The following is a 12858-nucleotide window of genomic DNA, read 5'->3' on the forward strand; positions in this document are numbered from 1 at the left end:
TGTTTCTCACTAGGGAAGATTTGATATTGAGAAATGTTAAAACGTCATTTTTTGGAAGTGTTCGGGGGTGAGGTACTCGGTAGGACACAATGGCTAAAATGAAATTTATTACAGTATTTACTTTTTTCAGATGAGTAAGGCATTCCATAGACCAGACTGGAGAACAATACTCAATAGTGGGAGCAACATATGACTTATAGAACAAGCTTAAGGAATGAGGATCTTTTATGTCAGTGAAGCGATAAAGGATTCCCAGTTTTCTCATAGCAGTACAAGATATTGTGCTTATATGATCCGCAAAAGTAAGCTTACTGTCAATGATAACACCAAGATCTCTGAAAGAGGTGACAGGATTTGTTCGTTATAATTATAATTATGTTCGTTTCTCTACTACTTAGTGTGCTACGTCTGATATTGAAATGTGTATAATACATTCTCTTCACACTATGTACTAATATCTACTAATTGTCGTATCATACTGCTGAAAATAAAATATTTAATATTGGTGATAATGACTTACTTAATCATGACTCCAGGTGCTACAAAATCGGTAAATGTCATATCACCTCCATATATCGGTTTGGTAAACTAAAAAAGAGAATTTTATAGTTTAAAGTACCATACTTGAAAATATAATATTTCTTTCCTTTACAGACAATTAAAAAATAAGCATTATAATGTGGAAACTACAATAGAAATTATTACTATTTTAATAGATGTATGAGTTTTAAGCTTAGACTTTGAAGAGCGTTTTCAATATAGTTCATTAGTTTCACTGTATTACATATATAGATGAAGATTAGTACTGTCAATCAAAAATAGTTCAATTACATTTTAAAATTTCAGGAGTAAATCTGACATCCGCCTGTCTTATGCTGTGCAAGTTAAGGAAAGTTTTTTATATTTTTTATTTATTTAGCTGAAATTTTTCGTACAGTATAACTATATTAATCAAGCAAGCATGACTGATGCTGACGTTGGTGATTATTTTACTTAAACAAAGAAACGACATTTTGGATTTGAATATAATACCTTTAGGAAAACACAAAAGCCTTGTTCATATACACCGGACTCAGACTGAACAAAACAAAATCTAGCAATGGCTTGTTGTTAATTTGTTTATTTCTTGCTCGTGAGGTCGCGTTCAATCCGAGTTCGTGCCATCATTTACTTCCGTCTGTGAGTTCATTTAGGATTCTTCCGTTTGTGACAGGTCCCTTCTATTGCTCCACATTCTTTTTTTTTAATTTGTGCATTTTGTAGTATAAGAACTAATACTGCACTGGTCAAAATAATTAGGAAAAAAAGAAAGGAAACGTAAACAAGATCGATATACATTGAAATTTCGTATATATATATATATATATATATATATATACAGACTGTCCCATAATTCATGTGTAAACTTTAATTTCATAGTACTCAGAACTGGTAAAAGCTAGAACTGTGAAATTTGCAGGCAATTTAGAGGAAGGTCAGAAGATTTGTTTCATAGTAAAACGAGCTCGCGGGCATTATTGTTTGCGAAGTTACAGGGTCAAAGGTCAAAATGCGATTTTTTCCTTATGGGATTTCAATGTTAAATAGTAGTCTCACATGTCATTTTTATGAATATCCATCTCCGGTAGCAAAAATTGGTATATCGACATAAATTCTGAGCCGAAACAATGTGATAACGAGAAATTTGGGCAATCGTGACCCGGTGACCTTCTAACAGGTCATCTGTGACCTTTGAAGAAAAAGCTCCCTTTTCAACAGCTTATTGTACACAACTAATTCAGTTGAGGATAATGTTAAAAACACATATGCACAAAGAATCTACTGAACATCCTTTTTAGCAAAACGAAGAGGTCAGCAATATCATCAGAGGTCAAAGGTCACGTAGTTAAAACGTCATATTTGATGTGTTAACAAATAAGAAACTGTGACATTGGAATTAATACTTTGAAGTGCCATAGAACACATGCATAAAGATCCTTCCAACGACTGTGTATGGACATAGGGAAAAGGTCATCATAAGAGGTCAAAGGTCACGCAGTTAAAATTCCATGTTTGATGTGTTAGCAACTATGAAACTGTGACGTTCGAAAAATGATTTGAGCTACCATGGAACATGCATAAAGGTCCTTCGAATTGGTGTATATGGGCATAGGAAAAAGGTCAACAATGTCATAAAAGGTCAAAGGTCACGCAGTTAAAATTTCATATTTGAAGTGTTAACAAGTATGAAACTGCGATGTTGGCAATAAGGATTTGAGTTTCCATTGGACATATGCAGAAAGGATCTTCGAATTGGTGTGTGTGTGAGGTCAACAATATCGTAAAAGGTCAAAGGTCACGCAGGTAAAAATATCACGTTTGATGTGTTAGAAAATATGGAACGGCGACGTTTGAAAAATGATTTGAGCTTCCACAGGGCACATGCATGCTGCACAGGACACAAGTCCTTCCAATTGGTGTGTATGAGGATAGAAAAAAGTCAACAATGTCATAAAAGGTCAAAGGTCACGCAGTTAAAATTTCATGTTTGATGTATTAGCAACTATGAAACTGTGATGTTGGAAATAAGGATTTGAGCTGCCATAAAAAATATGCATAAAGGTCTTTCCAATTGGTGTGTATGGGCATAGGAAAAAGGTCAACAATGTCATAAAAGGTCAAAGGTCACGCAGTTAAAATTTCATATTTGAAGTGTTAACAAGTATGAAACTGCAATGTTGGAAATAAGGATTTGAGTTTCCACTAGACATATGCAGAAAGGATTTTCGAATTGGTGTGTGTGTGAGGTCAACAATATCGTAAAAGGTCAAAGGTCACGCAGGTAAAAATATCACGTTTGATGTGTTAGAAAATATGAAACGACGACGTTTGAAAAATGATATGACGTGCCATAGAATACATACAGAAAGGTCCTTCCAACGGATGTGTATGGGCACAGGGAAAACATCAAGAACGTCCTTAAAGGTCAAAGGTCACGCAGTTAAAATTTCATGTTTGATGTATTAGCAAGTATGAAACTGTGATGTTGGAAATAAGGATTTGAGCTGCCATAGAAAATATGCATAAAGGTCTTTCCAATTGGTGTGTATGGGCATAGGAAAAAGGTCAACAATGTAATAAAAGGTCAAAGGTTACGCAGTTAAAACATGATAGTTTATATTAGCAAATATGAAAGTGTGACGTTTGAAAAGTGATTTGACCTGCCATAGAATACATGCAAAAAGGTGGCCATGGAATACATGCATAATTAATGGTCAAAAGAGTCATAAAAGGTCAAAGGTCACGAAATAAGAAGTTTATAGTTCGTATATTGGCAAGTATGAGACGGCAATGTTTGAGAACTAATTTAGTTGGTATGGTATATAAAATTAAGAATATATTTTTGGGCTCTCGGAAATCTTTTCTTTTAAATAACAAGAATATTTAATTTTAGGAAGTCATTATAGAATGCGCACTATTGTGTGCAGGACATTCTAGGGCATAGTGGGTGCAGAATTTTCTTTCGTCTAAATTCTAAAAAAACATATTATTTGGGTAGCATTTTCCAATGAAAATATCACATGTAAATGCAAATCACTCAGGAGTTCTCCAAAAATAAAAAAGAAATTAAAAAATCCTGAGAACAGACTGTACTACAGACTGTATGCCCATACACACCAATTCGAAGGACCTTTATGCATGTGTCCTGTGGAAGCTCAAATCATTTTTCAAACGTCGCCGTTCCATATTTTCTTACACATCAAACGTAATATTTTACCTGCGTGACTTTTGACCTTTTACGATATTGTTGACCTCACACACACACCAATTCAAAGATCCTTTCTGCATATGTCCAGTGGAAACTCAAATCCTTATTTCCAACATTGCAGTTTCATACTTGTTAACACTTCAAATATGAAATTTTAACTGCGTGACCTTTGACCTTTAAGGACGTTCTTGATGTTTTCCCTGTGCCCATACACATCCGTTGGAAGGACCTTTCTGTATGTATTCTATGGCACGTCATATCATTTTTCAAACGTCGTCGTTTCATATTTTCTAACACATCAAACGTGATATTTTTACCTGCGTGACCTTCGACCTTTTACGATATTGTTGACCTCACACACACACCAATTCGAAAATCCTTTCTGCATATGTCTAGTGGAAACTCAAATCCTTATTTCCAACATTGCAGTTTCATACTTGTTAACACTTCAAATATGAAATTTTAACTGCGTGACCTTTGACCTTTTATGACATTGTTGACCTTTTTCCTATGCCCATTTTTCGAACGTCACAGTTTCATAGTTGCTAACACATCAAACATGGAATTTTAACTGCGTGACCTTTGACCTCTTATGATGACCTTTTCCCTATGTCCATACACAGTCGTTGGAAGGATCTTTATGCATGTGTTCTATGGCACTTCAAAGTATTAATTCCAATGTCACAGTTTCTTATTTGTTAACACATCAAATATGACGTTTTAACTACGTGACCTTTGACCTCTGATGATATTGCTGACCTCTTCGTTTTGCTAAAAAGGATGTTCAGTAGATTCTTTGTGCATATGTGTTTTTAACATTATCCTCAACTGAATTAGTTGTGTACAATAAGCTGTTGAAAAGGGAGCTTTTTCTTCAAAGGTCACAGATGACCTGTTAGAAGGTCACCGGGTCACGATTGCCCTAATTTCTCGTTATCACATTGTTTCGGCTCAGAATTTATGTCGATATACCAATTTTTGCTACCGGAGATGGATATTCAAAAAAATGGCATGTGAGACTACTATTTAACATTGAAATCCCATAAGGAAAAAATTGCATTTTGACCTTTGACCCTGTAACTCCACAAACAATAATGCCCGCGATCTCGTTTTGCTATCAAACAAATCTTCTGACCTTCCCCTAAATTGCCTGCAAATTTCACAGTTCTAGCTTTTACCAGTTCTGAGTACTATGAAATTAAAGTTTACACACGAATTATGGGACAGTCTGTATATATATATATATATATATATATATATATATATATATATATATATATATATATATATATATATATATATATTGGGGTTTCTTCTTACATGCAAGTACATTAATTAATACATGAGAAGAATTTCACTTTCGTCTCTCTATATTTCAATATTTATTATAAGTTGTATCTCACATGTGTCACAAATCTGATATCTCCTACTTACGAACTATTCAGGGTATATTTTGTTTACATGCTTTATAGATAGCAAAAGTCCCAAAAAGAAACCACCCGGACTCCGATTATAATCATATATATTCTTGGAAGGTCATTATATATATATATACATATAGTGCTTTGTGTCCACTTTATTTTAATCTTATACACTGAGAAAAAAATTGTAGGTGGCGTACTTAAAAAGATAGGTTACATGCGTAATTCCTGTAGTTTTTGGACTTAATGTACAGCAGTCGTATAACTGAAAACGCATGTTTTATAATACTTTCTGTACAAGTGTTTCATCTATACGTACTTTCCGTATGAAACAATGTAGGTGGTCAGGATCTCACATACAAATGGACGTATATAACATAGGCCTATAGCTGACGAAGGTAACATAAGTATATGCATGTGATATACGGAAAACTGTTAGATGTCAGACATCCTACAACGGCATGATGTAACATCTAAGGGCAGTGCCTATGTAGCATACGAATAACGTATGCTCCGTACTGATTTCTATAGTAAGCAAGAGGATAACGTATATTTGTACAGTATACCGCTGTCCGGAGAACGGATTTTTCTCTGTGTACGTCCTCTGGAGAATCCTTCACACACATCTTGCGAAGGTTTGAAACATACATTTTTCAATCGAGCAGGAATGACTTCGAGTGTCAATGTTCTAACCGCACTCTCTACGTTGCGTTGTTTTTGAATTACAGCCCTCTGAAGTTCATTTTCACACGGTTTCGGCACCTTATATCGCCGAAACTATCCCTCACTGACCAAATTTCCACAGGAAATTTCTGCTTGTTTCGGTGTCAGGAATCAACTCCTGAATTTTGTTCAAATAGTTTTATACCACCCTGTATAAACTGTGCTTTGTGCCCACTTTATTTTAATCATATATCAGTATTTTTTTTATGTCTTTTAGCAACACATAGAAACTCGAGTAGGGATCCGGCTGCGTCCTGCTCAGGCGTTTACAAAAGCATGAAAATATTCTTCGTAATTAAAATACCGCTAATTATACAGTAATTATGTGATATCTTCAAATAAATAAAAGATAATCGAAAAGTGGAAGAAGACCTCCCTAGACAGTATTATTTTGCGTGAGATACCGTTATCACGACTCATTTATCTGCTTTCGATTTCCAGCCATTTAGAAAATCGGCATTTATTTTCGCGTTTCTAAATAACAGCAAACGAAAAGCTACTAGGTGACTCGTGATAACGGTAACTCATGCAAAATAACGTCGTCTAGGGAGGTCTTGATCCACTTTTCGATTATATTTTATCTATTTGAAGATATCACATAATTACTGTAAAATTAGCGGTATTTTAATTTCGCAGTGATAGAGACTCTTAATATACAGGAAGAATATCAGAATATAAAATATCAGTTTTATATTTCTTGTCTAAAGAAGAAAAGCTTTAGCTGTAATACTTACATGAATTGGTTCCAACTCAGTTGCATCTAAGACTGTCACATTATCTTGCACATTCGGTTGCATTTTAATAAAATCAAGCATTTTATTCATATATATCTGATGAGCCTTATATAGAATGCCCTTTGCATAAAGTTCAGTTTGCTTATCTGAAACAAATAAATTGGATATATTTTATTAAGTATAAGAGTCCTGATATGATATTGAAAGTGTTTCTTCTGCTGAATTAAATTCAAAATAATATCTCATTAAGGGGTGAGGTCCGTGTTTGGGATCAAAATTTTCGATTTTTGAAAAGTATCATTTGCAGAATCTACGGTGTTTAAAGTTTCATAGTTGCAAGTTTCATGTTCGTACAACATCAGGTTTTCTTCGAAAAATGCAGATTATTGTGTACTTCCGTTGTATTTTCAGGCTTAAATAAATCTATTTTCAATTTGACATTCATTCCAGGTTGTTTGATCATCCCACTCTTCTGTACACTCAGAAAAAAATGTAGGTGGCCTACTTTAAAAGATAGTTACATGCGTAATTCCTGTAGTTTTTGGACTTCACGTACAGCAGACGTACAACTGAAAACGCGTGTTTTATAATACTTTCTGTATAAATGTTCCATCTATATGTACTTTTTGTATGAAACAATGTAGGCGGTCAGGATCTCACATACAAATAGACGTATATAACATATAGCTGATGAAGGTAACCTAAGTATATGCATGCGATATACGAAAAACTGTTAGATGTCAGACATCCTGTAACAGCATGATGTAACATCTAATGGCAGTTCCTATGTAGCATACGGATAACGTATGCTCCGTACTGATTTCTATAGTAAGCAAGAGGACACCGTATATTTGTACAATATATTGCTGTCCGGAGAACGGATTTTTCTCTGTGTAATGATGTAGTACATATATTTTTACTTTGTCGTTACGAAAAGAATACACACATCATTTTCCTTACTGTTGTTTACTGTTTTGCGTTCTCTGTTTTCCTTAATAGTTTATGATAGTAAACTTAGAGCTCGCGAAAATTGTATGAAAGCCAAATAAGCTAGAGCGCATTTATGTGTTATCAGTAATTATTTTTTAAATGAGAAGATGTAAAGGTGTTTTCACAAAGCGTACGTTCCATGGCAATAGATATACAAGCTTGGCAAATTGATTATGACCCAAAGAAAATCAAGCTGTGTATGAAATTCCAGTGGATTTTTTATAATCTTTAGTTTGCTAAAACTCCTTTCCTTGCCTTATAGTGAAAATAAATATTTGCCCAATTTTGCGTCCCCCAATCTAGAGCCCGGGACACAAGTTTCCCTTAGTTACGTCATTGGTCGTGAAAAAACGAAGGTCAAGGTTACTTTGATGCTGGTGCAAGTGAAACTTCACAAGAAACAAGTAATTTAAGAACAACGATAGAATCAATGGTGCTGTTACTCCACTTTGTTTTTTTTTTTTTTTTTTTTTTTTTTTTAGCAATTCCATGGGATCGACTTGCAATGCTGTGCAAGGCGGAATCAAGTGAACCTATTAGTTCAGAATAAAACGCCTATTGATATAAAAGGCAAGAAACTTAGTGAGAATGCTATTGAAGACGTCATATGTGTTCTTATGCATAAACATATATTTCAAGTAAACCTATTTTGGGAGCAAACCGGAACAATATTTAGATACAACGTTAAACATTTCAAAACTGTACGATATGTTTTTAACCCAACATCCTGACATCAATTTTACTACATATAATAGTATAATATATAATATATAATATAATATAATATAATATAATATAATATAATATAATATAATATAATATAATATAATATAATATAATTTTTACTACAAATATGTCAAAGAAACTTTTAATTTCTCTTTTGGGCGGCCACAAGTTGACGTTTGCAGTCTCTGTGGAAGCTTTGACGCACAATTAAGAGATCCTTGTTTAGATGAAAACGTCAAGCGTAGTGCCACCTCTGAACAAATGATACAAAATTGGAGGGCTAAGAAATTTTAATCAAAACTAAAAGAAATGAGTGAAAAAAGGATCATGATACAGGGACACCTTCTTTTGACCTCATGCAAAATCGTCAATTGACGAAGAGACTTGTTCAAGAGGTTTCCTATATGCGTCAACTTCGGCTTAATGTCTTTTGTATTCATGATATGAAATCAACTAAAGCACAAATGAACCGTTACTATGAAGGTGAAGCGAATTCTGCCAGATGAGGTTTGCATAACTGTTATTGCATTATTGAAAAAAAAAAACAGTTTCAGGTGAAGTAAAATACCTAGTTCTTTTCACCGATGGTCCATCTAGTCAAAATTAGAACCACATGGTTGTGCGGTTTTTAATGAACCTTTCTGATAAGGAAGTGTTTGAAACTATTACATACTATTTCCTAGTAAGAAGACATTTAGTTTTACCATGTGATCGGGATTTTGGATCAATAAAACGTATTTTACGAATAGTAGACGGAATGTATCCGCCAGATTAGTACGCGGAGCTGATTTTTAAGGAAAGTAAAACTGAACGTTTTTCCCTTACCAAACAAACAAGAATATCTTGAGTTTTAAGTTTCAACGATCTTAGGATTTTTGAAAAGATATGTCATAGAAGCAAAAGAAAACAACAAAAATTATTTCTGTATTGTTATAGAAGGAAAGAAAAGCAAAATAAAAATTCTGTATTGTTATAGAAGCAAAGGATTGCACCAAAAATTATTTCTGTATTGTTATACAAGCAAAGGAAAGCATCTATCATTTTCAAAAACGTAACGCACATACTATACGTATTTTTTTAAAGTAGTATAGCAACTTCTACCAGCTTTTCCTATCTTCTGAGTGGCTTCAAATAGCAAATTGGTGTAATCAGCAGTATGATTTTCTCGTCTATTGAAACCCATATAGTTCTTAGACATGATATTTGTCTAAGCATTTTTCAAAATAAATATTTTGGAAAAGGTTAAAAATTTTCTATTCTTTGTGACAGTTACCATTCATTTGAAAAGCGCCATATTATGATCATAGAATCTGGGGCCGTACTGCAACCCAGGGGTTTACCAGGAAGGTACTTTTCTGCTCCAGGACGCCGTGACCAAGGGGGTTACCAAAAATATTAAAAATTACTGAAAACATTTTCATCATAAAAGTTTAAAAATCATCACATGAGACACTCCTATATAATTCATGGACCCTTTTGAATATGTTGAAAGAAAACCCATCATAAAAGTTTTAAATGGGTCCCCCTTATATTTTCCCGCTCCTGGGCCCCCAATGGTCTTAATCCGGCCCTGTATATTTTCCATACGGAAAACAACGGCGCTGTAAAATATAGATTATTATTTAGTTTCAAGTTATGGCATAATTTGAGATTTCAATTTAGTTGAATGTTTGAATATTAGCAAAACTATAAAGCAGAGTGGGAAATTAGGAACTTTTCAAGGATTGAATTACGAAAAATGTAAAAGGCTGTTTTCGCATCATGGGCTGGCAACGCTGGTCTGAGATTAGCTGACAACATTGCTGGTATATAACATGTTATCGTCCTCCGTTCCTTTACTCCCGTATGCGAGGAGTCCATGACGGTTTTTTTTTTTTTTTTTTTTTTTTTTTTTTTTTTTTTTGTACATATTCCGCTACTTATGATACGAGGCGAAGAACATACTAAAACTTCACCATAATGGCTCACCGGTAAATTTCTCGGTTTCCCGCCTGATTAGTACGGCACTGATAGAATCCAACACTAAATATACATTGTCTTGTCCGTCACATTTGCGTTATTACTGTTGTAGAGGCTTTCAAAATTTAGATGTTTGTGATTCTGGAGCATCCTTAATTTGCTATATTGAATAATAAATGAAGTATTATAGGCTTTTTTTACTAGGTAGCTTTGAAATACAGGTTTGTTCTGGAAGTAGTAGAACTGATTTTTCCCGCCAAAACGCGGTGAACGAGAGGGATATTGCTGCGTTGGTTGGGTGCTGGAAGATCTTAGCTACCAGCGCACCATTCTCCAGTCGTCTCCAAACCTTCATGGAATGTAGGTCTAGTTTAAGGTGAACCCCTTTCGAGGTACCTGTCATCTCCACAATGACTTGTTTGTTAGAGCAGCTTACGTGGTGAAGTTTTGCGTGAAACTGGGTAAAAATAGGCCTCCGTACAGCCCAGATGTCGCTCCTACAGATGTCTTTCTTTCCCCCCCCCCCCCGACTGAAAAGGCTCATGAAAGGACGGTAACGCGGCTCGGTCCAGGCTATTCAGGAGGCACTAACGAGGGAGCTGAAAAGCATTCCAGCTTCAGAGTTCCAGGAAGCCTTCAGTGATTGGCAGAGTTGCTGGAAACGTTGTGGTGATGCAGAAGGAGCATACTTTGAAAACTATAAAGTCGATGTGTCAAATTTTAAAATTCAATTCTATTACTTTCCGGATAAACTCTGTATGCAATAGTCTGACGTAATGTCATTTGAAAAAAAAAATACAACTAGTAATATTGCAGAGTATGTTCAACGATTTTTTCCTCTTGATATTTGCTTCACGCGAAATATCTGCGTATTTTTTATCAAAGTCAATTACTGTCAGAAGTCACAAGTGTGGATCATGTAGTTCATCCATATACAAATCATGTCCATGGGTTTCTTCGGGATTGTCCCGTTTCCTCGCACATTTTTATTCCATAATGATTCATTTTCATTGATTATCCGTTTCCTTTATCATAAAGGCATAATAAAGATGTAAAATTAAGTATTTCGTTTCATTTCCCCCCTCCTTTTGTGCAATTAGAATAAATTTAAGATTAATTTCAAACACCATTTGAAATACTATTTGAACAATTCCTTAGTATAACGAACAAAAAACCTCTAGTCCGCGATTTTTTTTTTAAACCGAAATTGAGTTATATATCGCTTGTTATATGTTTGATCTAAAGGAATTCCATGGAAACAGAGTTTTGTTTAAAAGCTTAATATTTCATACTAAAAATCTAGTTCAAATATGAGACTTTGTACGCGTGTATATCGAGCTTTACTGCACGTTTTGCGAGAGTACTCAAAACTAAGCGAATTGGATGTGGCGGATTTTTGTACTAGGCGCCTCAAATAAAAGTAAATTAAGTACCTGATTCATCCATTTTGACTCGGATTTGCATAGCTGTAAAGTAATAGGTATTCCCCAACAACTCATAGTTCTTCATAACCGCTAGTGTTGCTTGGGAAAAGTTTCGTCCAATATAAACAAGAGCAATGGCTTTACCTTTCTTTAGTTCCTTCTCTGCTTCAGCTCTGGATGACCTCAATTCCTACAAAGTGAACGATAAAATTGCAGTAAATCATGCAAATCATACCTTATATACTACTGATTTTATATCACTAAACATGCTAAAAGTTGAATCTTAATTATTCAAACTTCCGTGGCTTTTCCGTTAAGAATAACCATCACCTTTGATATACCGTATTTTACGGACTATAACACGTACTTTTTTCTTTGAGAAATTGCCTCCAAAATTCAGGTGTGCCTAATACTCGAAATTAATAGAAAGCTGTCGAGTACTTGATCTTAAATTCCCGCCAGTCTTAAAAATAGCCACTAACAACATATATTGGTTGTCGCGGGAAATCTATCTCTATTTGGCAACATTGGATTCAACTGGCAGCGGCAATGCACTGATGCGACCACCATGAGTTGCGGAGATTCAAAAACTTGCTAACACTGTCGACCTCCCGTTAATAATAAAAATGATAAAAAAATGTTTTGGTATATATTTTTAAAGAAATTAGCTTAAAATTACGGTGCGTGTTATAGTCCGTAAAATACGGTATAAATATTTCATTGGGGATTCACTTTAAATTCTTGATAGACTTTAATCTTATGCAGTGGGGATGATTGGGAAACATAAAAGAAGTTTATTCGCCATATTACATCAAAATCAAATCATTGTTGTATCTTGGTATCATATTATTTCAATAATGAAACTTCGAAGTTTTGGGAACTTATATCCTTAACCAACTTGTACTTGGATGGTGTAGAACCAGAGTGAACCAAACGCCATGAAATAGAAAGCGGAGAAACCTAAGCTTTACTTTACTATAAGCTTCACTTTTTTAACACGAGAGTACACCACTTTATGAATGCTACAGCGCGTTCATTCTACCAGCACAAACAGTGTCCCAACTCAAAAATCAGGAAATTTATTATTGGAAAAAACTAATGAACATCTTTAGTTATGATATAAATTATGTTTC

The 12858-nt window shown here is 34.5% G+C and overlaps 1 protein-coding gene across 1 annotated transcript in view; it reads right to left on the bottom strand.

Moving 5' to 3' along the window:
- Positions 1–12858, bottom strand: part of LOC145665876 (ABC transporter G family member 20-like) — a 111976-nt gene that overhangs the window by 17821 nt on the left and 81297 nt on the right. The window contains exons 12-14 of the mRNA XM_081732988.1: positions 11735–11915; positions 6627–6772; positions 521–588 (exon numbers count right to left, since the gene is read on the bottom strand). Of these exons, the coding sequence (XP_081589114.1) occupies positions 521–588; positions 6627–6772; positions 11735–11915 (395 nt within the window). The remainder of the gene's footprint in view (positions 1–520; positions 589–6626; positions 6773–11734; positions 11916–12858) is intronic.

Source organism: Thermobia domestica, chromosome 12, assembly GCF_964235325.1.
Source record: "Thermobia domestica chromosome 12, izTheDome1.hap1.1, whole genome shotgun sequence".
Lineage (NCBI taxonomy): Eukaryota > Metazoa > Arthropoda > Insecta > Zygentoma > Lepismatidae > Thermobia > Thermobia domestica.